This window comes from Magnolia sinica, chromosome 17 (assembly GCF_029962835.1).
Source record: "Magnolia sinica isolate HGM2019 chromosome 17, MsV1, whole genome shotgun sequence".
Taxonomy (NCBI): domain Eukaryota; kingdom Viridiplantae; phylum Streptophyta; class Magnoliopsida; order Magnoliales; family Magnoliaceae; genus Magnolia; species Magnolia sinica.
The window spans coordinates 5,886,975-5,912,911 of record NC_080589.1 but is presented as its reverse complement, the minus strand read 5'-3'; the positions used below and the strand labels follow the sequence as shown (position 1 = coordinate 5,912,911).

The following is a 25,937-nucleotide window of genomic DNA, read 5'->3' as shown; positions in this document are numbered from 1 at the left end:
CTATCATCACCAACCTCGGCAATCACGCGCGCGAGAAGGGAGATGATATGATACTCATGCAGCGTATGACACTCGATACGCAGTCACTCATTAGCTGCATACTTGACATAGATTAGCTAAACTTAAACCGACTACGTTGTTAAAAACACTGTATTTAATTCACATGCCAAAAATACAATTAAATTAACAATTATTTTGTCTGATTCGAGGACACTTGTTTGTTGAAATAGGACCATTGGATATTCTTCATTTTAACCGTCCAATAAATGTACACCAATCAGATTGTTAGGTAATCAAATAAATCTCATTTTTTTGCTTCATGATACATGTAAACTACGATTCATAATCTGCAAAGTTTAAGTCGACTTATTGTATGCAACGTGTCAAATTTCTGTGCATGTGTATAACCCATGACACTCTGCCAGAGTATTAAAGTTTTCCAGGCGAGGAATCCCGCCCGTCGGATCTAAATCCATAAATCCAGGGGTTTCCTACAGTACACCCCAACGTATAATTTTATGATACGTTGGGACTATAGAGGTTGGATCTGGCCTCATGTTTAGTGATCCAAACCGTTGATCTGACTAGATATAGAACTGGTGCTGTCTATCCCAAGAAAACTTTGAATCAGTGTAGAAGACAGTCCATGCAGAGCCAAAAAATTGTAAATGATTAAAGGGTTCAAATATTAGAAATGTAAAATTTTATTGTAGAATTATCAAAATCGATGGTAAGACCATGATATAAACGGTTTGGATCATCGAAGCATGATCCCAGATGGAACAGCTCGCGTTCCGATGTATATTATTACAGTACGTCGCGACGTAAAGTAGGGTAGATGACGAATAACAGAACGCAGTCTGTCATCGGTCTTTACAAAAGCCTAGAAATCCCTTCCCTTCCGTCGTTCTTCCTTTCTGCTCTACTGCGCCGGAGGTGCTACGGTCGTTACCCTACGCCATGGCGGAGGAGAAATACAACCTCAAGAACCCAGCGGTGAAGAGAATTCTTCAAGAAGTGAAGGAGATGCAATCCAACCCTTCCGATGATTTCATGAGCCTTCCTCTCGAGGTAAGACAAATGAAATTTTTCAAAAAAAAGAAAAAAACCTATTTTTTCTAGGGTTTTACGCCTCGTATCGTTTCAATCAACGGTTCAGATCGAATCTATCTTCTTCTTCTTTTCGTCTTTTTCAATTTCAAATGCGATTGAAATTAGGGATCTAAGGTTTTTTTTTTTCTAGGTTTTGAAATTTAGGGTTTTATAGTTTTTATTTTATATTAAATTCCAAACACCAGATCTGTATTTTGCGCTTGTGAAATTTGTATATGTATGAAATATTTGGGGGAAATCCGAACCGTTCGTTTGGGGTCATGCGGGTCATGCCGTGGAGGGTACATGTGTTTTGAAACCTCATGCATAGTGATCTAGGAGTGGACAGTAAAGGAGGAAAGGAATGTGCTGGGATGTAGTCTATGGGAAATTTTTATTCTAATCGAACGGTTAGGATTGACTAATTAGTGTGGTTTTTGAGCTGTGATTCCTCCAGGATATGGCAGAGATGGTGAATGGTCATAATCATATCTATTAATGTCATGGTTCCATTTGGAGGAAATCCGAACCATTCTTTTTGTGGGCCATGCCTTGGAGTGCACATGCTTTTAAAACCTCGTCGATTTATGGCCTATGAATGACGGTGAAGGAGGGATGTGATGGGATGTTGTCAATGGGCAGATTGATCAGTTTGGATGTTGTCAATGGGCAGATTGATCAGTTAGTTTGGTTTTTGAGCTGTGGATCCTCCAGGGTATGGCCGGGATGGTGAATGGTCATAATCTTATCTATTAATGCTGTGGTTACATCTGGACGAAATCTGATCCATTTGTTTTTGGGCCATGCCTTGGACGCTACATGCATTTAAAAACTCATAGATTAGTGGCCTATGAGTGGACAGAAAAGGAGGAAAGGAATGTGATGGGATGCAGTCGTTCGGCAATTTCCTTGGATTGAATGGTTAGGATTGACCAATTAGTGTGGTTTTTGAGCCCTGGATCCTCCAGGGTATGACAGGGCTGGTGAATGGTCATAATTGTACCTATTCATGTAATGGTTCCATTGGACGAAATCTGAATCCTTCGTTTTGTGGACCATGCCTTGGTACATGCATTTATAACCTCATCAAGTAGTGCCTATGAATGGACAATAAAGGAGGAAAGGGATATGATTAATGTTGTCAAATCGTATATGCAATTGTATGCGACCAGCATATGCATACTCGCATATGTGATGGCATATCGCTCGAGCTTTTTTTTTTTTTTTTGAAAAATTAAAAATGGGGGAAAATGGGAAAAATTGAAAAGAAAATTAAAAAAATAAGGAAAAACTATGCCTAATTACTACAAGTGATTAGATTGGGTGTATTGTAGTTTGAGTGTTTTTTACTATTAGACCAGCTATAAATTGAGTTATATATTTAATTACTTTTATTATTTACAATTTACATAAAGTTTAACAAAACAATCAACAAGTTACATTAAGAGAGAATTAATTATTAAAAACTTTGAACATGGAATTTTTTGTTTTTTTGATAAATGATAACTTGATAACTTGAACAACTTACAAATTTCAAACTTAATTTACAATTTACAAAAAACAAGTACAACTTACAAAGTTACGAGTTTCAACTTATTGACTTTTAAATTTAAAATATAAAAAAGAGTGCCTATTTATAGGCAAAAGTGCCCCCAAAAGCATAAAAAGGTCCCAATAGGCATTTTTTAAACCATTGGGACATATATGCGATTGCATATGCGGTATGCCATTGCATATTCACATACGCGATCGTATATTTATTGCACACATGTATGCCATCACATACTTTCAGGATCGCATGTCCACTCCATCCAATTCGCATATGCGATCGCACATGCACATATGCAATCACATTTGACAACCTTGGATGTGATGGGATGCAGTCAATTGGAAAATTTCCTCTGATTGAATGGTTAGGATCAACCAATTTCTGTGGTTTTTGAGCTGTGGATCCTCCATGGTACAGCCCATCCGGTGAACAGTCAGAATGATATATATTAATGTCATGGTTCCATTGAAATAAACCTGAAAATTTTTCATTCCATACAAAAGTCCAAGAGCTGCAGCTTCTACCATTTGCAAATTTGTATTTGATCTTTCAAGATTGAATAGAGATAAAAACCCTAGGGGGCTGTTTGGATACACGAATAACTGGCTAAGTTAAAAAAAAGGTCAACTCTTTTTCAACCATGTTTGGCTAAGCAATGAAAAGTGGAAAACTTGTCCTTGGTTAATGTTTTAACCAAAAAACCCTTAACCGGTGGTTATTTTTTCTAATCTCCTTATAGTGGTTTTTCGTTTTAACCACTTTCACATCTCTCTTACCTTCTCCTAAATACACGAGGGTTGGCAATGGGTTGGGTTTGTGCCAAACAGAACCCGGCCGGACACTTAATGCCCTACATTTCGAGCTCAACCCTTTGTCTAGCATGTGCCTAGAACAGCAGGCCCAGGACCAAGCCCGAGCCAGCAAAAAATTGGTTTGACCTGGGCCTGACCAAGCTTGGCCTGAGAATTGATAAAATATCTATTTCCCACCTGAATATTCATACTCTATCTGTTGACTAAGTGGGCCATACATGTACATAAGATGCATGGTTGCTTAATCAAGGATCAGAATGGCATTTATAAGATATATAAGACACATATGAACTCGGTTAGGGTGAGCCAGTCTAGTCCAGATCGGGTTAAAATGACTTGAGCATAAGCCTGGCTCAAAAAATTGATTGGGCCATGCACGTTAGGCCCAAGCCCAGCATGTGGACGGAGCTAGTAAGTCCAAGCCTAGTCCAAAGTTGAGTCGGGTTTGTTAGGCTGTGCAACCCATTGCAAGTTTGCAAGCATAAGAAATATGTAAATCAAAATTGGCCTCACTTTAGATCAATCATAAAACAAATACATGAGAAATATGTAACTCAAATTAAGCTGTCCAAATAGTGGGCCCCACGTTTAAATGGATCATAAACCATTACAACCATGTTGTGCTGTAAATGCCGTTACGCAAAGGTAACGGTAGCAACCGTTACATGTTATAGGGTTGTAAAGGCTGTAATGGTCGTTATGGGAAAAAAATGACCCGTCATGACCCATAAAGGCTGTTACAGCCCCTGTAATGGCCTGTTACGGCTCATGTGAAAGCCGTAACGGCCCCGTAACGGTCCATTACAGGGCTGATACAGATTTTTTGGGTTTTTTTTTTCAATAAAAAAAGAGTCCGTAACAGCTGTTATGGCCATTTCACCCCGTATTGTAAAGGTAACGGTGGTAGCTGTTATGACTACTGTTACCATTATGGAATACCTTGATTACAACATAGTGAAATCATATTTTAGTTGTGAGATTCGTGGATGCTTGATGGAAAATGCTTTTTATATCTAATTTCAATTTAGAACAATACATTATTTTTCAAACAAAGTTCAAAATTTTTCCATATTAACATGTGTTTACCAATTAGGGTCGTTTGGCACGCCTTAAAACCCTGGTTTCAATTCCAAGGTGGTTCAAAATCCAGTATTTTCACATTTTTTCAATTCCAAGGGAGACCTCTAGCTTGCAAAATTCAGGATTTTGGAGTCTTCTCCATCTGTCATAACTACCATCCTCATCATTTCTTAATGAATTTACATTCATTCACACTATTGAATGTTTTCACTTGCATTTGCACCATGATGATGGAATGATACACAAATCAAGCCTATCCAATTATTATGTGGGCTACACCATAGAAGAAAAATTGACCCAAAAAGAAATATAAGATTTAGTTTCAAATATGGAATTAGTGGGCGCACTTTTGTAGGGCCACCAAAAGCTTGGAATTGCCTTAATTTTGGCCAAGGACGTCTTTCGTTGCCGACGATCGTCTTATGTTGCACACATTCATTATCCTTTGTATATATTACAAATAATTCTAGGAATCCAAGAGTCAAAATCCAAGCACTCAAACGCAATTTCTAAAATCCAGGATTTTGAAAGATCCATGCTGCCAAACAGAAATGAAAATCCAGGATTTCAAATCCTGGATTTGATTTGAAATCCGGGATTTCAATTCCATGCTCTCAAACGAGCCCTAAAAGAGATCACTTAAAGGAAACCCCCTTTTTATTTCATGAAGCTAAGAACCCTAATTCAATGCAATTTTCAGAAAATTACGATGAGTACTGGTAGTCCTGCTGTGTGCATTGATGAAAGAATCTGCCTTTTATGATACAAAAGTTGAAGAGCTGCAGCTTATACCATTTGCAGTTTTGCATTGTTCTTCCAAGTTTGAACAGATAAAACCCTAAAAGAGAACACTTAGAGGGAATCCCTTTTTTTATTCCATGAAGCTAAGAACCTCAATTCAATGCTATTGCCAGAAAGTTACTGTGAATACTGCTGGTCTCGCTGTGTGCATTGATAAGTTTCTATTTTAAACATTAGCTGATGTTGTTTCCTTTTTCTCTGTGTTCAGGAGAATATATTTGAATGGCAGTTTGCAATCAGGGGTCCTGGCGACACTGAGTTTGAAGGAGGAATATATCATGGACGGATCCAACTACCAGCAGAGTATCCGTTTCAGCCTCCTGCGTTCATGTTGCTAACAGTAACAACCTAACCCTTTGATAATCATAAAATAACGATGCATCTTACAATCTACATTGTGCATTTATTTTTGGTATCACAGCATCTGGTTTTTAACATGCTTGGTGGTTTTCTTTGCTGTGCTTGTTTTCAGCCAAATGGTCGTTTTGAAACGCAGACCAAGATTTGCTTGAGTATATCAAATCATCATCCTGAACACTGGCAGCCATCATGGAGTGGTACAAATCTCAATTTTCTTATCGACATGTTGTTTTGAGCATGGATTTACATGTAGTTTATGGCAGTTTCTGTTTTCATTACATAAAGGTGCATTTATTTTTATTTTTTTTTATTTTTAAAATATCTGGATATGGATAATGAGGAAATAAACCTCCTCAAAATAAATAAATAAATAAAATAAAACAAAAGGAAAGGAAAGAAAGATGGAAAAGAGAAAAACAAAACAATATAAGGAAAAAATGCTATTGTGAACTGACGCATGTCTGAACCTTCATGAATCCATTCTAGTGGTGATTTGGGATACACTGACATCATGCCTAAAACATTCCTCTGCTATTTTGCTTGTGTTTCATTAGCATGTCTTCATGATCATGGTGTATAATGTGGATCCCAGCAGGCTGTGAATAATCTTACTGTTCTAGGTTTGAATGGGGAGACCTGGAGGCTTTAGCTAAAGAAATTGACCTCCATCTCTACTGTGAAGCAAGATGGGTTTTCTGATGAGAATTTATAAGATATTGTGTTGATGTATATTCTAACGATGACAATTCCTGCGAAACAATATTTTTTTTTTTTCTAGGCAAGAAGAAATTAGTTTCTTGGTGCATGCATTCAGTTTTGTTCAATTGGCTTGGAACATGGCAAGAATCTTATATTTGTTGCCCATGAACAGCTTGTTTGAACTACTTTTTTTTATTGGAATTGGATATTACCATGCATCATGTCTCTGCTGTGTTAGCATACCTATACGGAGCACCAAAATTTCATAGTCTACTCTTATTTTTTCGGTTTGTAGACTATACGAGCATGGTGCTATAGTAATGATTTCTGTTTTTGGCATACTGTCGTTGTCATTATTTTGTCGAATGACCCAATAAACAAAAAGCTACATCTGAACTTTGCTATTAAATGCATGGTGTGAAAGAAATTGACCTTCATCTTCTCTGTGAAGCAAGTTGGCTTTTCCGATGAGAATTTATAAGAGATTTTGTTGACATATACTCTATTGATGACAATTCCTGTGAAACAATTTTTTTTCTAGGCAAGAAGAAATTAGTTTCTTGGTGCATGCATTCAGTTATGGTTAATTGGCTTGGAACATGGCAAGAATCTTATATTTGTTGCCCATGAACAGCTTGTTTGAACTACTTTTTGTATTGGAATTGGACATTACCATCCATCATGTCTCTGCTGTGTTAGCATACCTATACAGAGCACCAAAATTTCATAGTCTACTCTTATTGTTTCGGTTTGTAGACTATACGAGCATGGTGCTAAAGTAATGATTTTTGTTTTTGGCAAACTGTCGTTGTCATTATTTTGTCGAATGACCCATTAAACAAAAAGCTACATCTGAACTTTGCTATTAAATGCATGGTGTGAAAGAACTTGACCTCCATCTTCTCTGTGAAGCAAGTTGGCTTTTCTGATGAGAATTATAAGAGATTTTGTTGACATATACTCCATGGATGACAATTCCTGCGAAACAAATTTTTTTTTTTCTAGGCAAGAAGAAATTAGTTTCTTGGTGCATGCATTCAGTTATGGTTAATTGGCTTGGAACATGGCAAGAATCTTATATTTGTTGCCCATGAACAGCTTGTTTGAACTACTTTTTGTATTGGAATTGGACATTACCATCCATCATGTCTCTGCTGTGTTAGCATACCTATACGGAGCACCAAAATTTCATAGTCTACTCTTGTTGTTTCGGTTTGTAGACTATACGAGCATGGTGCTAAAGTAATGATTTTTGTTTTTGGCAAACTGTCGTTGTCATTATTTTGTCAAATGACCCAATAAACAAAAAGCTACATCTGAACTTTGCTATTAAATGCATGGTGTGAAAGAAATTGACCTCCATCTCCTCTGTGAAGCAAGTTGGCTTTTCCGATGAGAATTTATAAGAGATTGTGTTGACATATACTCTATCGATGACAATTCCTGCGAAACAATATTTTTTTTTTCTAGGCAAGAAGAAATTAGTTTCTTGGTGCATCCATTCAGTTATGGTTAATTGGCTTGAATCATGGCAAGAATCTTATATTTGTTGCCCATAAACAGCTTGTATGAACTACTTTTTGTATTGGAATTGGATATTACCATCCATCATGTCTCTTCGTTACGGAGCACCGAAATTTCATAGTCTACTCTTATTGTTTCGGTTTGTACACTATACGAGCATGGTGATAAAGTATGATTTTTGTTTTTGGCAAACTGTCGTTGTCATTATTTTGTCGAATGACCCAATAAACAAAAAGCTACATCTGAACTTTGCTATTAAATGCATGGTATGAAAGAAATTGACCTCCATCTCCTCTGTGAAGCAAGTTGGCTTTTCCGATGAGAATTAATAAGAGATTGTGTTGACATATACTCTATCGATGACAATTCCTGCGAAACAAATTTTTTTTTTCTAGGCAAGAAGAAATTAATTTCTTGGTGCATCCAGTTATGGTTAATTGGCTTGGATCATGGCAAGAATCTTATATTTGTTGCCCATGAACAGCTTGTTTGAACTACTTTTTGTATTGGAACTGGATATTACCATCCATCATGTCTCTGCTGTGTTAGCATACCCATATGGAGCACCAAAATTTCATAGTCTACTCTTATTGTTTCGGTTTGTAGACTATACGAGCATGGTGCTATAGTAATGATTTTTGTTTTTGGCAAACTCTCATTGTCATTATTTTGTTGAATGACCCTATAAACAAAAAGCTACATCTGAACCTTGAAACAATTGACCTCCGTCTCCTCTGTGAAGCAAGTTGGCTTTTCTGTTGAGAATTTATAAGAGATTGTGTTGACATATAACAATTCCTGTGAAACAAATTTTTTTTTTTTTAGGCAAGAAGAAATTAGTTTCTTGGCGCATGCATTCAGTTATGGCTAATTGGCTTGGAACATGGCAAGAATCTTGTATTTGTTTCCCATGAACAGCTTGTTTGAACTATTTGTATTGGAATTGGATATTACCATCCATCATGTCTCTCCTGTGTTAGCATACCTATATGGAGCACCAAAATTTCATAGTCTACTCTTATTGTTTTGGTTTGTAGACTATACGAGCATGGTGCTAAAGTAATTATTTTTGTTTTTGGCAAACTGTCGTTGTCATTATCTTGTCGAATGACCCAATAAACAAAAAGCTACATCTGAACTTTGCTATTAAATGCATGGTGTGATAGAAATTGACCTCATCTCCTCTGTGAAGCAAGTTGGCATTTCCGATGAAAATTTATATGAGATTTTGTTGACTTATACCCTATCGTTGACAATACCTGCAAAACATTTTTTCCTGGGCAAGGAGAAATTAGTTTCTTGCTGCATCCATTCAGTTATGGCTAATTGGCTTGGAACAGGCAAGAATCTTGTAGTGTTTCCCATGAACAGCTTGTTTGAACTACATTTTGTATTGGAACTGGATATTACCATCCATCATGTTTCTGCTCTATTAGCATACCTATGCGCAGCACCAAAATTTCATAGTCTACTCTTATTGTTTCAGTTTGTAGATTACATGAGCATGGTGCTATAGTACCGATTTTTGTTTTTGGCAAACTGTCATTGTCATTATTTTGTCAAATGACCCAACAAACAAAAAGGTACATCTGAACCTTGCTATTAAATGCATGGTGAGAAAGAAATTGACCTCCTTCTCCACTGTGAAGCAAGTTGGCTTTTCTGATGAGAATTTATGAGAGATTGTGTTGACATATACTCTATCGATGACAATTCCTGTAAAACAATGTTCTTTTTTTGGGCAAGAAGAAATTAGTTTCTTGCTGCATGTGTTCAGTTATGGGTAATTGGCTTGGAACATGGCAAGAATCTTCTATTTGTTGCTCATGAACAGCTTGCTTGAACTATTGTTTGTATTGGAACTGGATATTACCATCCATCATGTCTCTGCTGTGTTAGCATACCCATATGGAGCACCAAAATTTCAGTCTACTCTTATCGTTTTGGTTTGTAGACTATATGAGCATGGTGCTATAGTAATGATTTTTGTTTTTGCCAAACTGTCATTGTCATTATTATTATTATTATTTTTAATCAAATGACCTAATAAACAAAAAGCTATATTCGAACCTTGCTATTAAATGCATGGTGAGATGAAGTGCGCCAATAATTGCGTAGAAAGTGCTCTTAGTCATGGTTGCATGCATGTGTGGTGTATATTTACATGCATGCATTCAGTTATGGCTAATTGGCTTGGAGCAGGGCAAGAATATTGTATCTGTTTCCTATGAACAGCTTGTTTGTTCTTTTTGTATTGGAGCTGGATGTTACTATCCATCATGTTTCTGCTGTGTTAGCATACCTATACAGAGCACCAAAATTTCATTGTCTACTCTTATTGTTTTGGTTTGTAGACTATACGAGCATGGTGTTATAGTAATGATTTTTGTTTTTGCCAAACTATCATTGTCATTATTTTGTCAAATGACCCAAAAAAAGAAAAAGCTACATAATTACATTTGAACTTTGCTGTTAAATTCATGGTGAGATGAACAGGGCCGATAGTTGCATGCAAAGTACTCTCAGTCATGCTTGCATGCATGCGTGACATCCATTTACATGCATGATGCCTATTATAATACTGGATTATTGGGTTGGGACATGGGCAAGACGCTTGTATTTGTTTTTTTTTTTTTTTTTTTTTTGCATGAACAGCTTGTTTGAACCACTTTTTGTATTGGAACTGGGAATTACCATCCTTCATTTCTCTCCTGGGTGGTGCCAAGCATGAGAAACTTTAAATTTTGACAGAAAGCTCTGACATAAGTGATCATTTCTGCATGTCAAAACAGCTCCCAAGTGTGCTCCGTGATAAGTAGACTATAATTATCGTTGTTTTTTTTTCCTTGGTTATATGTGGTAGCTAACACTTAGCAGTATAGTAATTACCCTGACTTGGATGAGTGCCTCCTTTGCATTGAAGGACTCTTGTCACACCTTGGGTTGCATGTCTAGAATCTTAAGTAATAACACTCCATCTTTATATCTTTAGTGACTTGAATGGTCTGAACCTGGCTAATGTAGCTGTTTTCTGTTTTTTGCAGTGCATGCTGCCTTTGCAGCACTGATTGTATTCATGTCCATCCAGACCAAGCCCTGGGCATGAATGCAACTAGTAGCACTCATCTTGGACCCAACTTCCCTGTAACTCGGGGTTACAGGAATCCTCTGTAATCCCAAGCTCTGTGGGGCTCATTGTGAAGTCTGTGCTATATCCAGTCCGTGCATCCATATTGCCAGCTCATTTTAGTACATGAGCTCAACAATGAAGCAAATCCAAAGCTCAAGTGGGTCACACTGCAGGAAACAGTGGGGATTGGAATTCCCACCATTGAACTCATCCTGGGCCCACCATGATGTTTATGTGCCATGATCCAGCCTGTTCATAAGGTGATCCCCACTGAGATGAAGGGAAAACACATAGCCTGATCCAAAACTTATTGGTGGCTGCTAAGAAGGTTCTGATGGGTGGGCGTTCAATCACCACAGTTTTGAACCTGCTTGAGTTGTAAAAAGGGCTAGTGCAACCAATTGACAGTATGGATATAACATAGACATCACGGTAGGCCCCACAAAGCATAGGGTTACTGGCAAATCCTGTCCCTCCATCCTCATATCTTACAATGACTTGAATGAGTCTAACCTGGCTAATGTAGCCTCTCTCTTTTCCTTTTTCTTTTTTTTTGCCTTTTGGCAGTACGTACTGCCTTAGTAGCACTGATCGCATTCATGCCCACTAATCCGGATGGAGCGCTGGGCTCTCTAGATTATAAGAAGGAAGAGCGGCGTGTGCTTGCCATCAAGTCACGTGAGGCAGTTCCAAAATTCGGGACTCCCGAACGGCAAAAACTAATTGATGAGGTCTGTGCTGTCTAAACTCTCTATGGAGTTTTTTTGTTTCCACCTTTCTCTATTGGATTTACTGAGCCTTTTGACCTTGCAGATTCACCAATATATGCTAAGCAAGGCGCCACCCATTCCCCAACTTCCCCCACCTCAACCCTCTGATGAGAACTCAAGCGACAGAGAAGCTGAAGCACAGACGAGTCCTGAAAATGCCGACGGTGTAGTAGCTCCAATTGAGGAGCATCCAAACCCACAACCAGAGCCGAGGATCATGGAAGACGTGCATGAGGTCCACGTAAACGCAAATGCAGGCCCCTTGCAAGTCAGCTTCAGTGCAGGATTCAGGTTGTCTAGAGAGGTGCCGGAAGCAGGTCCAAGCGAGCAGCTGCAAAGGGCTGATGCAAGAGTTCAGGTTTCAGCAGATGATCGGCTGTTCACGTGGGCTGCTGTTGGACTGACGGTGGCCATTGTTGTTCTATTGGTGAAGAAGTTCTTGAAAGCCAATGGGTATTATATGGATGGACTGTAAACTAAGATGGGGAGCGTAGGCTTGGGGTTGATGTTTTTATAGCTAGATTGAATTTCTTGGTATTGATTTCTCTTTCTAAAGAGCAATTGATAAATATGTTTTTGTTTTTGTTTTTGTTTTTTAAAATTGACGGTGGGGATGTACACATTGGTAATAATATAGAACAGCGGCCTAGTGGTCTTTTATGAAGCATTCCATGGTGGGCTATTATCTGCAATATCTGATCATCATCATCTGACTTCTTAATAAATCGTATGTATTGCTGGGTATGTGCACTTGATACATATACCGATGCGATGACATAGGTACCCAAAAACAGCTTATGTGGCTCGATTGATGAAGTAGCGTGTTGGGTGACTCGTTTTGATTTGTCATTTGTAGGATATTGGATCCTAAGAAAAGGTCGGGCACACTATTAAGATTCGCCTTGCCTGAAAGACAGTCTGAGTCGCTCATCAAGTGGAACAACATGGCCATGGTATGGTTTTGTGTACTGGTTGGGCCCACTCAACGAGTGGATCAGCCTGATTTTTGTGCCAGGTGATCCTTTTGCTGCCTCCAACCTTTTGCATGGGTTGGATTGTGATGCAGGGATGAACGTGATGAGGTTGATCACCGTCTTCCTCATTGATTGGTACGAGTTCACAACCCCTGGGGATACCGGAGATAAATCAGAATCAAACTACAACTAAAGCCTCCTAGAATTCACAACTTATGTGTAACTTGGCTTAGCGGGGTTAGGTGGCTAAAGTAGCTGGTTCTACCTCAAAATCATATAGTTTACGTCCGATAACTCATTCTCATTCCGGATCGACAGTTTGGATCACTTTTGTCATCGAACGGGCCTTTTTTGATCCATCTTGGCCATGAAACTGTGCGCAACCTGCTCTACATCAAATTGGTGACATTAGTGGGAAAGATGAGGTTGTATGTGATCCATTCTCCTCTTAAAACTGTATACTTGGCATGGTTAAACCGCAATTGAGACCTTTCTAATCACTGACTTAACTATTGATGGAGCAGAACTGAAAATTTTCATTTAGAATATATTGTTAACCATCTGATTTTCCCTTTAAATTTGGACCACTCACGATTTTGCTTTTAACCATCCACTTAATAGCCATTAACTGGATGAATAAGATTGCTTGATCAGTGGGGTTCTAGAGACATGCTTCACCCACGGTGGGACCCATAAGTAGGACCCATAATTTGGATGGTGTGGATAGTTGTACATCAATGCCAAAAGGGAGGATGATGAATCACCACCACTTTCAAAATAATACAAAACTAATATGCCCTTGGACCATATTCACCCCTTCTACTTTTGAAATGCTTTCGCACACTTGGATTGCAGTTTTCATGACATTGTCATCATGTTAGGGCCCGTTTGGTTGCTGACACAGGGAGAATTGTGATGAGGTTGATCACATACTCAGGGGATATCTATTCTGAATTCAAGGAGTTCTTTGGACTCCTCGTAAAGCTTCCTCAAATCCACAAGGAATTAGAAATAATTTCTAATAAATTTGAAATAAATTGATTAATGATTTTTTTTCGAATGAAATTATAATCTTTTAAATAATTAGCTCAAACTAATGACAGAGTTTTAGATTCAAAGACCTTGAAAACGTGACTTACTATAAATAATAAACTTACTATTCCTAGACGGTCTCCATTCCTAATTTTTCTAAGTCATGTTCATGTTGGCATGAATTCTACAACTCAAATGATTAAAAGTTATACTCAAACTAAAACTCACTATTTATATTTAAAATGAAATTAAATGGAACTTTTGACTGCCGATTTAATGGAATCTCACAAATCTGGCATGGGCAACCCAACATAGTGGGTTGGTTGGCTTAAGTAGCTTCTCCTACCCAAAATCATATATGATGTGTCCAAAAACTCATCCCAATTTGTGAGATACAACTATTTTAAGGTTCTAATGGTCTGTATCGTTTCCACTTCGATTTCTGCCTCGGATCAGCTCCTGTGGTCAATCTTTGCCATGAAAGTGTCTGCAACCCACTCTACATCAGTTGCCCCCTACATAGGAGTTCCTTTCATTTCATATTTCTACCAAGGCAACTAATTATTAGAAATTTGTTTTTTAGGAATTAAAAGTATAACCAATTATTTATGGGAAGGCCGGAAGGGTGCATGAAATAAACCAAATTCTATGGGTTCCAATGAATGGACTGCACGGCCAGCTATAGGTCAAGCCTGGCTCCAGGGCTTGTACTAGGCTTGAAATCTAGACCAATGACCAGCTGGCCCGATCCAATCACCATGCGGCTAACCCTAGTGCTAAAAGGAATTGATGATTTAAAGACATTTGTAAGCAACACCCCCTCCATTCAAATGAATTATTTAAAAACAATGTTATTTATGAGTTTATTATTATTATTTTATAAATATTAAAACAATTTATATGATGGGACCCCTCTTGGATATGGATATCCCAAGTAAGCTTTTGAACTTTTTTCCTAAGAGGGTGGGCCAACCCTACCAAACTTGTACGGCCAAAGGCCTTTTTAACCCAATTAAGATAAGGTCCAAAACTTAGAGATGAGGGAAGGACTAGGGTCAACTCTAATTTAACCCATCCCATTGTCAACCCTAATCTCTCCTAATTGATGTTAACTGAAATGACGGAAACACTTTTTTAATTGGGACCCAGCCTTTCCTGCACCAATTAAGAGCTGGCTTTTAAATGGTAATATATATCCATGAAGCTAACCTTATTATTTTATCTTGGCTCTAGAACTAGTCCTACCAAACATCAACCGTCCTCTTTCACGCCGGTTTTCCAACCTACAATGGGAGTATGAGTTGCTATACATACCTTCTTTTACATGTCACTAGCAAAACAAGAATTCTTATAATTGCTTGGTAAAAGTTCAACAACTGATTTACTAAATAAAATCAACCATTTTCATTTTCCTGAACTTAGTAACTCTCCAAATGAATAAGAAATGGAAAATAAACTTCTCCATGAATCAAACAAGAAATAGTAACAATAATGAATAAGAACACAAGCTATAAGGTCTAATTTACACCTTATCATCTTCTCCACAATGAGAATCAAATCTCTCATTTGGTTCTTTATGAAGCAAGAGTTGGGACAGCCAAACAGACCCTTTCATAAATCTCACCACACCCATTATAACTGTCATGTAATAGACCATCCACCCAACCAAATCAACCACATCCATGCCCATCAATGCCTCTTTCTTAACCTCCACCATAGCAACCAGTACTTCAACTTCATTCCTCAACCTCCACCACCACAACGCGCTGAAAGCCGCAGCCGTTGCCACCTTCTCGACGGCCCACTCCTCCATCACCACCCCATAAATTGCATCATCCACCACCGGCCTCACGATCGTCCTCGACCAAAACAACATCATCTCATGTAGCCCAATGAAGAACATCACCCGTCGCAACCACGTCACACATCCATCGTTAATGTGCACCGGCCATGTACTAGCCACGGGGGTCGCCTCAATTCCCAATCCAACACATAGCTGCAGCACAAACAACAAGGCCCATGACACATACAAGTGAGGCCGGCGAGCGCGGCCCGCTAATGTGCACACTAAGGCTGTTGCAGTAATGGATACCACCAAGGAGTGCATGAAAGGTGGGGTGGTGTATAGGAAAAGAGAGAGGATGATGGAGGAGGGTGTAGGATAAGGGGTGTAGGATAAGAGGTGTTGTGCAATGGATAGCCTTGCTAGGAGGAGGAAGGAGAGAGGGAGAATGAGGCTGAGTAAGGTGACTGTGAAGGTATGGAAAGAGAGGGCTAAGATGGGTGCACCCAACTCCTCTCTTTGTGACCATTTGGACCACCCCACCAATCCACCACAAATCATAGCCATTGATTTACATTACACCCATGAAGTATCCTCATGCATTCATATACATAGAGGAATGTAGTGGTGGGCACGCCTACAGCTAGTTGGTATGCTAGTGTGATCTTCATTTCTCTTTTTTTAATGAGAAAGACTTTGATACTCTGGTAGAGTGTGATGGATGACAGACAAGCACTTATTAATTGCTTAGAAATTGCATATGTTATGTAAAAGTAATTTAAATTAAACATCCAATTTATTTGTATGCGTTTGTATGTATTAGAAACTAAAATTTAAGGTTATTTGATTATTCTATTATCAGATTTTTGGACATTTATTGAACGGTTAAGATTGAAAGTATCAATGGTCTTAGTTCAACAAATAATTTCCATCAATTAAAGGTTAGGATTGTGTGACCAATTTTCGACTGTTACTTTGGGGACAATAAATGTATGACACGTGTACCATTTTGAAGTGCCTGCATATCAAGTGTCATAGGTATCCAGAGTATCAAATAACTTCCGTATTTTAGTATTCTTAGTAGTATGCTTGTAAGTAATTTAATATCATATGAGGCCAGGTCCACTGCAATGCTTTGTAGGTCAAGCTAAACCTACAACACGATGTGTGGGGCCCAACGTCATGTGTGATTTCTATCCAATCCGTACATCTTGCGAGCCCACTAATTCTCTCCTTGGTGGCATAGAATCAGGCTGATCAATAACTCAGGTGGGCCACACTACCTAAATAATCCATTAAATTGCATGTTCCATTTGAGTTTTGAAATGTGATGCTTTCCATCTTGGGAGATGAATCTTCTGAATGGTTTGGATGGAATATAAAGAAAATGAAGGGCCACAGAAGAAATCTATAAGGTTTTAAATGGTTGGTGTCCCCATTAAAACTACTTATTTTCAGCCGACAATGAGAATATGAAAGGGCGAATATGATGGACGGATTGGATTTCATGCACACATCACGGTGGGCCCAACACATGGCTTTGTAGGTTAAGCTTACCATACATAGCTTTGGAATGATCCGGACTTAATATTTTGAAACGAGATTTGGCCAAGTCCAAACTAATGTATAATGCAGCCTACACGCGTGTAAAAGGCAGCTCATGTACAAACCGCCTCATGCGTCTTCATGGCGTACGTCTTCAGATCCATTCCGTCCATCAGGTAGAATCCTATGGGAGATACCTGATGGACGGATCGGATATCTCGAAAATTGGAATAAAATCCATCAGGCTGTTCCATGCCGTCCACTTGTTTCTAATATTATGGCTTCGCTGATGGCTGGAAATGCCTGAATTTTTGTCCAGGATATCTATAGTTTGGAATCCACATGATAGAAGGCTCAGATCTCATTCTCGTGTGCCACGATGGCACATGCATGGGGTGTAGCTGAGCTGCAATGACAGCAGATTACCTGCCTGGGGGGCACGACATTTTCGTGCCTCCAGATTCCTTATCACAAACATGGGACATATTTACGATCATCTGGACCGTACATCATGTCGATCCATCTATTGATTTATTCTAATGAAAATTTTATTATATGATACTATCTTGACCATTCATTAGATGGCTCTTTTCTTGCTTAATAGGAACCGTTGCTCCTTTGTCTTTCAGTGCTATATTTTATGCCACAAAGTAAAGGGCTGAAACTGTCTAAACACCGTAACCATTACATCATGGCTCACTCACTACCGTAACCACGAAATGGACGGTTTCGATCTGACCATATGTGCCACGTGGAGGCACGGAGTAAATAATCTAACACAGTTGACTTTGACTTTGTCCACTGTTCCACGTGGAGTCCGTTCTTATTGGCAGCTGGCTGCAGTCAGAAGCCGGCGTTATTCAGGTGGTAAAGACCAAAGATTAATACTCTGGTGGATTATGACAAATAAATACTCAAGCACTCATAAAATGCATACGTGTCATACTTTAGATAAATCTAAACCGTTCATATCAATATATAATTTTAATTAGATTAATTAGATTAGACTTCACTACAATAGTTTTTCATTTAGACGAATATTGGAAATCTATAAAACAACGGATAAAATAAAAATATAAATCCACATTAATCCGGTTTTATAATCATTATGATAATTTTTATGATATATCTGATTTGTGATCAACGACTTGGACGGTTTAAGTTGAGTTATGTTCATAAAATATGTATATTTTTAAGTGCGTGCGCATGAATCAACACCCACGACAAGAGTATCAAATTACTTATCCTTGATATACGTGACAAAAGACGAGGAGGGACTCGGAGGACTCATTTTTTTTAGCGGGAATTTTGACTAAATTAACCTTATGGATCATCTTTTCATTAATCGACCTTTTATATATATATATATATATATATATATATATATATATATATATATATATATATATATACACACACACTATGCGCTCGACCACACGAGTCCGTCCCATGAGGTCGTGTGTGGGCCCCACCGTGATGTGTTTGAACATCTACCCCATCATTCGGATGCACCATTCCATTGTGGGCTAGTCTCAAAATCAAGTCAATCCGTGACTTGTGTGGGCCACACCACATACGCACCATTAAAACATTCATAATCTCATATTGGAATCCAGCACATCCATTATGTGTGTCTCACTCGGATGAGGGGTCAAGTTTCAATAGCATTCAAAACTCGGTGGGCCCCACCAAGTGCTTTTATATATTTTAACGGTGTCTTTACATGATTTTAGAAGGTATGGTCCACCTGAGATAATGATTTTGGGATATCCCATAATTTAGAGGGGACCCATCAAATGCACGGTGTTGATGGTCGACACGCATCACGATGGGGCCCACACAGCTTATTTTTATTGTTCAACCTTTCCTATATATATATATATATATATATATATATATATATATATATATATATATATATATATATATATATATATATTTTTTTTTTTTTTCTTTTTTTAACACGAGCACACACGCCCCCACACACTCACGCTAGTGGAATTTCACCACCTAAAGGTACTCGGACCCTTGACGGGAGTCGAAACTCCCGAGAGTCTACCACCCAAGCACGAGTAAGGACCCAACCTTTTATATATATATATATATATATATATATATATAATGAACGAAAAATGTTCCTATTTTGAAACCTAGTATATACCTTTTTCTTCTTCTTTTATTATTTTCCTGGGACACACTTATTCTAAATGTATCTCCTAGGAATCCTCCACCATCCCTCTTACTATATTTTTGGCTATAAATTTCTTTAGTGCATGGATATTGCCAACAATTTCTACAACCCTAAAAACAAGTATTGTTTTTGTTACAATGATCACATTTCTTAGATATAGACGCCACTCATAGGGGGGAGACATTTTGAATGGATTTTTCTTCTTCAGAATAGCATTTTCTTAAAAATGAAAGTCACTTAATTTGGTGTTGATAAAAAGGGATAGCCATAGTTGTTGTCATTGGGAGAAATGAATGTCAAAAGAGATTTAAGGTGGAGAGGGATGGTAGTGGTTGTCATGTGAAAGATAATGAGGGAGATATAATTTGAATTTTATAATATATTGTCTTGGAAGATAATAAACATATATCATTTGTTAATGGTCAAGGTTGTCATGTGTTAAGGTATTGGGTCGTAATTGTCATGTATTAAGGGTCGTGATTATCATGTGTTAAGGGTCGAGGTTGTCATGTGTTAAGGCTTTGAATCGTGGTTGTCATATGTTAAGGGTTGAGGCTATCATGTGTTGATGGTCGAGGTTGTCATGTTTTAAGGGTTGTGGGGTCTAGCATGGGATATGTATCAAATCCATTTTGACCATTAAATTTAGAATTTAATTTAGCACTATGGACCAAAGAATGAGTTACATCCAAAAATTTTATGACCCCCAAGAAGTTTTCAATGGTAAATTTTCAATCTCATTGCTTTCCGTGGTGTGGTGCACCTGAGCCTTTAATATGCTTCATTTTTGGGCTCATGCACTAAAATGATCTTTCAAAATGGATGGACGGCGTGGATAAACTATATATATCCCAGTGGGCCCCACAGGACCATTCATCTTGAGCTAGGTTTTAAATATCAACTTGATCCAAAACTTTTGTAGGCCCTAAAAAGTTTTGGGCGAGGCATTCAATCCTCATTGTTTCCTTTGGTGTGGTTCACTCTAGCCTTCCATCTTTCTTTTTTTCTTCTTTTTTTTTTTTTTCTTTTTGTTTTTTTTTTAACACATGCACACACATACCCACACACTCACACCCCAATGGGATTTCACCACCTATGGGTACTCAAACCCTTGACCAGATGTTGATACTCATGAGAGTCTACCACTAGAGCAAGAATAAGGACTCACAATAAGCATTTAATTCTCATTGTTTCATGTGGTGTGGTCAACTTTACCTTCAGTTTGCCTCCTTTTTGGGTTCATGCCCTAAAATAATCCTCATTGTTTCTATGGTGTGGTCTAATCTAACTTTCAATCTAATAAAACACATCTCAGGGTGGGCCTCACAGAGCACATGATGGGACTGTCCGTCTCTAGCTAGGCCATAGTGTGGGTAGTACCCAATCCCCGCCCGTCAATTTTAATAGTGACATCTCCTGTACATAGCTCGATAATGGTCGTGCTAAAAAAGCCATGTGAACCCTACTATGATGTACGTGTTGTGGAAAATGCTCACACGTGATCAATGTAGGTGAAGAACATAAAAGAAAAGGGCCAAAGAAAAGCCATAATGTAATGCCCTGAAAATCGGGGGTTGAGCAGAAGCTCGGCTCCCGAGTTCCAACGCATCACTTATGCAACATAGATAATGATGATTAATGTTGTCCGATTAGTACATTAAACATGAATGAGATTACACTAAATCAGCATATCATACTCCAGAGATGATTAGATTACGCAAGTGGAAGACTGTGATAGATATATAAAGCATATAAGTGGTTGTAAGTCCCCGAAGTATGAACATGTCGCCAGGTTAAATAATTACATATATAGTTCCAAAATATACAAAATGATAAAGTGTAATGTCATTTAATCCATATCCCTGTAGCCCCGGTGACGCAACTCCAGGTCTACATAGACCCGCTAGAGAGTTGCAGGTAGGAGAACTCCTCACCGTCATAAAAGGTCGACTCCAACTCGTAAACCTCGCCATCATCTAAAACTACAACGGAGTCTGGTTGGTGTTTTAAAACACCGTCCCAAAGTGGGAGTGAGTGATCAACTCAGTAGAGCTATAAGGCAAAGGTTAGCATGTTATCAATTTACTTAAGCAGTAATGATAAAACAATACCACAAACATTCCTAAGTACTCTGGTTAATGCAAGGATGATATGTATTAATGATGCATGCCCTCGCCTGCACTCCCTCTGCGACATCATCTCACGGTCGCGCATGCTAAACTCTCATTGTGCTCAACACCCACGTCAAAGGCACATGCAATGCGGTGCATGGTTATGTTAGCCAAGTTCTTAATTAGACCCATTCATACAGTAGATTCGGAAAGCTAAGGTACCTCCCTTTATATCATTTACTCAAACAATGATCCAACTAGGGTTGTCAATCTTAGTTAATCACATACGATAGGCAAGTTCACGAGTTTACATTATAAGTTGCTACGGGAGGCTCGTCACATCAACGTAAGTTTAATTCACACTCGAGGTCACTACGAGGGGCTCGTCACTCGATCGTAAGCTTAGTTTATACTCGAGGTCACAATGGGAAAGGCTTGTTACCTTAGCATAGGCCGATAGCTTGAATACAGTGTCATATACCACCGTATTCGGCTCACGAGTTTGGTTTGCTCACTGGACACTACGGGGAGGCTCGTTACCCCAGCGTAGGCTGACAACTCGACCACGGTGTCCCATACCACCATGTCCGGCTCATGAGTCTTAGCAGATAGTGGTACTGAGGTTAAATGTATTTTTCAATGATAAGTGATACCTTAGATTCAAACAGTAGCGTCCATATATGGTGAACATATATTAAGCCAATCAGGTTACTTGACAAGCTCGACTAGTACGAGCGCACGTTAAATTAATCGACATGGAGCCTGTAAGCACTTCGTGTGGCCTAACCACTATCGACAAACAACATACAACTCGGATTCATCGAACATGTCTTGTGTGGCGAAACGACCTCGGTCACTAATTCGGGAATCATTACCGATTGCCTGGAATACGCAGTAGTCCCAATTATATTCAAACATAATAGGCATTCGTATGTAATAGTCCAAGCAACCTGTGACAACCAATTTAAACATAAATCTCATTTGAACCTTCCAACAAACACATAGTGCACATGTTATTATACATAGGCATTTCATCCATAAATCACATAGTAGTAAGACAGATTACATAAAGGAAACTGTAGCTATAGATAAGGTAATTGAGAATCTTATCTCAACACCCTCATTAAATACATTTCAACAAGTATTTTCTTATTCAGGCATTTTATCAAACACTTAGACTACACATATCAACATACATGTAATAATTAGTTATAATGTATATTATAGCAAATCCTTTCACAAGGGAGTTGCCACACGTACAACAATCATGTATTCCTAAACAACAATCATAACAAACACAAATCATAATTCCATATTCAAACAAACATTTCAACAAACACATGGAATGCATTAATTTCAACATAGTTCATATATATATATATATATATATATATATATAAAATACGTAAAAAACATCGCATCTAAACATATATGATAACAATCAAGTTAGTCATAAATCATTACTGATATTGAAAGCTTTGAAAACCATAACCTAAACGTTTATAGTCTGCACCTTTCATTGGTATACTTGTATCGAACTCAGTTCGAATCCTACGTTCCCAAATACGGAATAACGAGTACCTATATCATGAAATAGGTTAGCTATTTCACCGATCTACTTATTTGGATACCTAAAACAGATTAAGGTTAGGATTTCTTACCCGAAAATGGTTTCGAATTCGACGGTGTAGCGATACAGGTAGGATGATTTGGCACGTGGAGCGGTGGGAACGAATCCCAGCAACTACCTCTCACTCTCTCTCTCTCTCTCTCTCTTCTCCTCACTTTCTCCTTCTCTCTTCTCTCTTCTCTCTCCTAAGGTTAGGAATTTCGTATGAAATGAGAGAGGGGTGGGTTAAGGCCCTCATATAGGCCCATAAATGATGTCAACGGCCCTAGGGTCATGATATACTGAGGTTATAGCCAAAAGTTGTCTGTTTCGGGCCAACGGAGCTCATCTGGAGGTCCATTTCCTGCATATGGTCCAGAGAAAGTTTTCTGACAATGGATCTATGTCAGGTTAAAGTTTCGGTCCGATTGGGTTTGTAGATCGACCGCGGAGGACCAGTTTCAGTTCAACGGTCATCGTCACTTGATATGGGCCACAAGTATACTGACATGTATTGGGAATTTTTCCTGATCCAAGGGTGTAATTGGGTCAGAATCTGACAGTTTAAAATCTTATATTTGGCTTGCAAGCGAACTGCCCAATTCACTTAAGTTTGAGTCTATTTTCTAAAGATATTCACGTTTCTCACACACTTCGCTCTGGGCTCAAGTTGTGCATTTATGGATACTATTTGGACTTGATTTCCAAGATGGTTGTCAAGCCCAGTAAGGCGGTCATAATTATATAGTTTCGTCGTAATCGGACTTTCGATGCGCGGTACAAGTCTGATATGGAGTTTCAAGATGCTCCCGAGAGCAACTGGGTTTTGAGATTGATCATAGGTTTTTAGGTAATATAGAATTAGCGATTCTACTGGTTTTGGATCTTGTAGTTCATATAAAAAGTGATTCAATCTAATCTACCGATTAATTCAGTTTAGTACTTAATTAATTTTCGTCTAATTTCTAAAGAATTTGATCCTTAGTGATTTCTGCCTGAGGTGGTACTCGTGTCTTTGTAAGAATTTTTTCGAGACGTTACACATAAGGGCCAAACCAAAACAAAAAATAAGAGACATAAAGATTTATGTGGTTCGACAATATGCCTACTCCACGGAGCAACAACACAGAGCTTTCTTCTTCATTATAAATAAGAGAAACAGAAATACATGGCGTACCTCTCTTCCACCCATACAATGAATTCTACACCAAAGAATACCCTATAAGATATAATATTGAAGTACCACTCTCTAAGTATGGCCTCATATAGACTACCCTACAAGAGAGAGCACACAACAAAACCCAAAGAAACTGGGCTTTACCGAATTATATGTCCGTACACCATGCAAGCAGTTGAGAGACAAAGAAAAGGAGACAAAAGAGAAGAGAGATAGTCTCTCATTAGGAGACTTCAACGCCATAATATTCTCTCACTTGAAGACTACTTTCTCGAAAATAATATAAAAATCACCCAAAATAACAACTACCCAAATATCATCAATCGATAGGTAACAATAAGCCCAAGAGAATTCTTGTACCAAGCAAACTTCTTGCAATAGGCTCCTTAAGTATATTTTTTACGTTGTCGTCACTGTGAATCTTCTGTAATGAGATCTGTAATGAATCACCACCACTTTTTGCTTGAATTTTAATATTTCTAGCAACCTCTTCAACTAAATAGCTTCCCAGCATCCTTGTGTAGCTAACATGCACTCTATCTATGTAGTAGACAAAGCTACCATTGACTGTAATCTTGACATCCAACCAATCGCACTGCCGGCCAAAGAGAAGCTATAACCTATGATGGATTTTTATTTTATCACGATCTCTTACATAATATGCATTCATAAACCTAACCAACCCTAAATATTAGCTACTATAATAAATAGCCGCCTCATAAGTACCTTTCAAGTAACAAATAATCCACTTCACAACAGTTCAATGATCTCTCTCCCGGGTTCACCATGTATTTATTAATTGCTCGTATTATTTGCACAATGTTTTGTCCGGTACAAACTATGACAAATATAATGTTACCTACCACCTATAAATATGGTACTTGAGACATATGTACCTTCTTTACTTATATAGTAGGACATTAATTTGAAGACAGCTTGCAACTAATAGGGAATGAGGTACTGTCTATGTTAGAATTTTACATGTTGAAGCGGTGCAAAACTCTTTTGACGTAAGCTTTCTCGGTTATCCAAATTTTCTTGTTCTTCCTATCTCTAAGTACAATCATTCCAAGAACCTGATTGACGGCACTTAAATCCTTCATATCAAATTCTTTAACCAAATGAAGTTTTAGTATTGTGATAGTATTTCTACTAGTATATGCAATTAACATATCATTCACATATAATAATAAGATAATAAAGCAACCATTACCATAGGTATGAACATAGCCACAATGGTCTGCCTCATACCTATAAAATTTCAATATCACAATGAAATAATCAAACCAATTATACCAACACATTGATGCCTATTTTAAATCGTAAAGAAATTGGTTCAGTCGACAAACTAGATTCTTCTCGTTTTCTTTAATGAAAACTTTGGGTTGAGTCATATAAATTCTTCATCAAGATTCATGTGCAGAAAAGTAGTTTTTACATCCAACTGCTTAAGCACTAAATCAAAAACTGCTGTCATACTTAATACAATACGAATAGTACTTAGACGGACAATTGGGGAGAAAATTTCATTAAAGCTAATACTTGATTTTTGAGCACACCCTTTTACCATTAATCAAGTTTTGTAACTTTTAATATTCTAGTTAATATCTTTTTTTCAACTTATAAACCATCTGTAACCAATAGTCTTCCATCCTTTGGGTAATTCAACCAATTCACAAGTCATGTTCTTATACAGAA

General features: G+C 38.1%; 2 protein-coding genes across 2 annotated transcripts; one reads left to right on the top strand and one right to left on the bottom strand.

Moving 5' to 3' along the window:
• The first annotated feature begins 866 nt into the window (after positions 1 to 866).
• LOC131230253 (ubiquitin-conjugating enzyme E2 32) lies at positions 867 to 12,484 on the top strand. Its single transcript, XM_058226082.1, has 5 exons — positions 867 to 1,071; positions 5,543 to 5,674; positions 5,807 to 5,891; positions 11,615 to 11,778; positions 11,861 to 12,484. Exons 1-5 carry the CDS (start codon positions 961 to 963, stop codon positions 12,290 to 12,292), a joined length of 924 nt encoding a protein of 307 aa, XP_058082065.1. The 5' UTR covers positions 867 to 960; the 3' UTR covers positions 12,293 to 12,484.
• Positions 12,485 to 15,291: 2,807 nt separating this feature from the next.
• Positions 15,292 to 16,245, bottom strand: LOC131230835 (uncharacterized). Its single transcript, XM_058226841.1, has one exon. The coding sequence runs from the start codon at positions 16,171 to 16,173 to the stop codon at positions 15,346 to 15,348; it is 828 nt and encodes a 275-aa protein (XP_058082824.1). The 5' UTR covers positions 16,174 to 16,245; the 3' UTR covers positions 15,292 to 15,345.
• Positions 16,246 to 25,937: the final 9,692 nt, after the last annotated feature.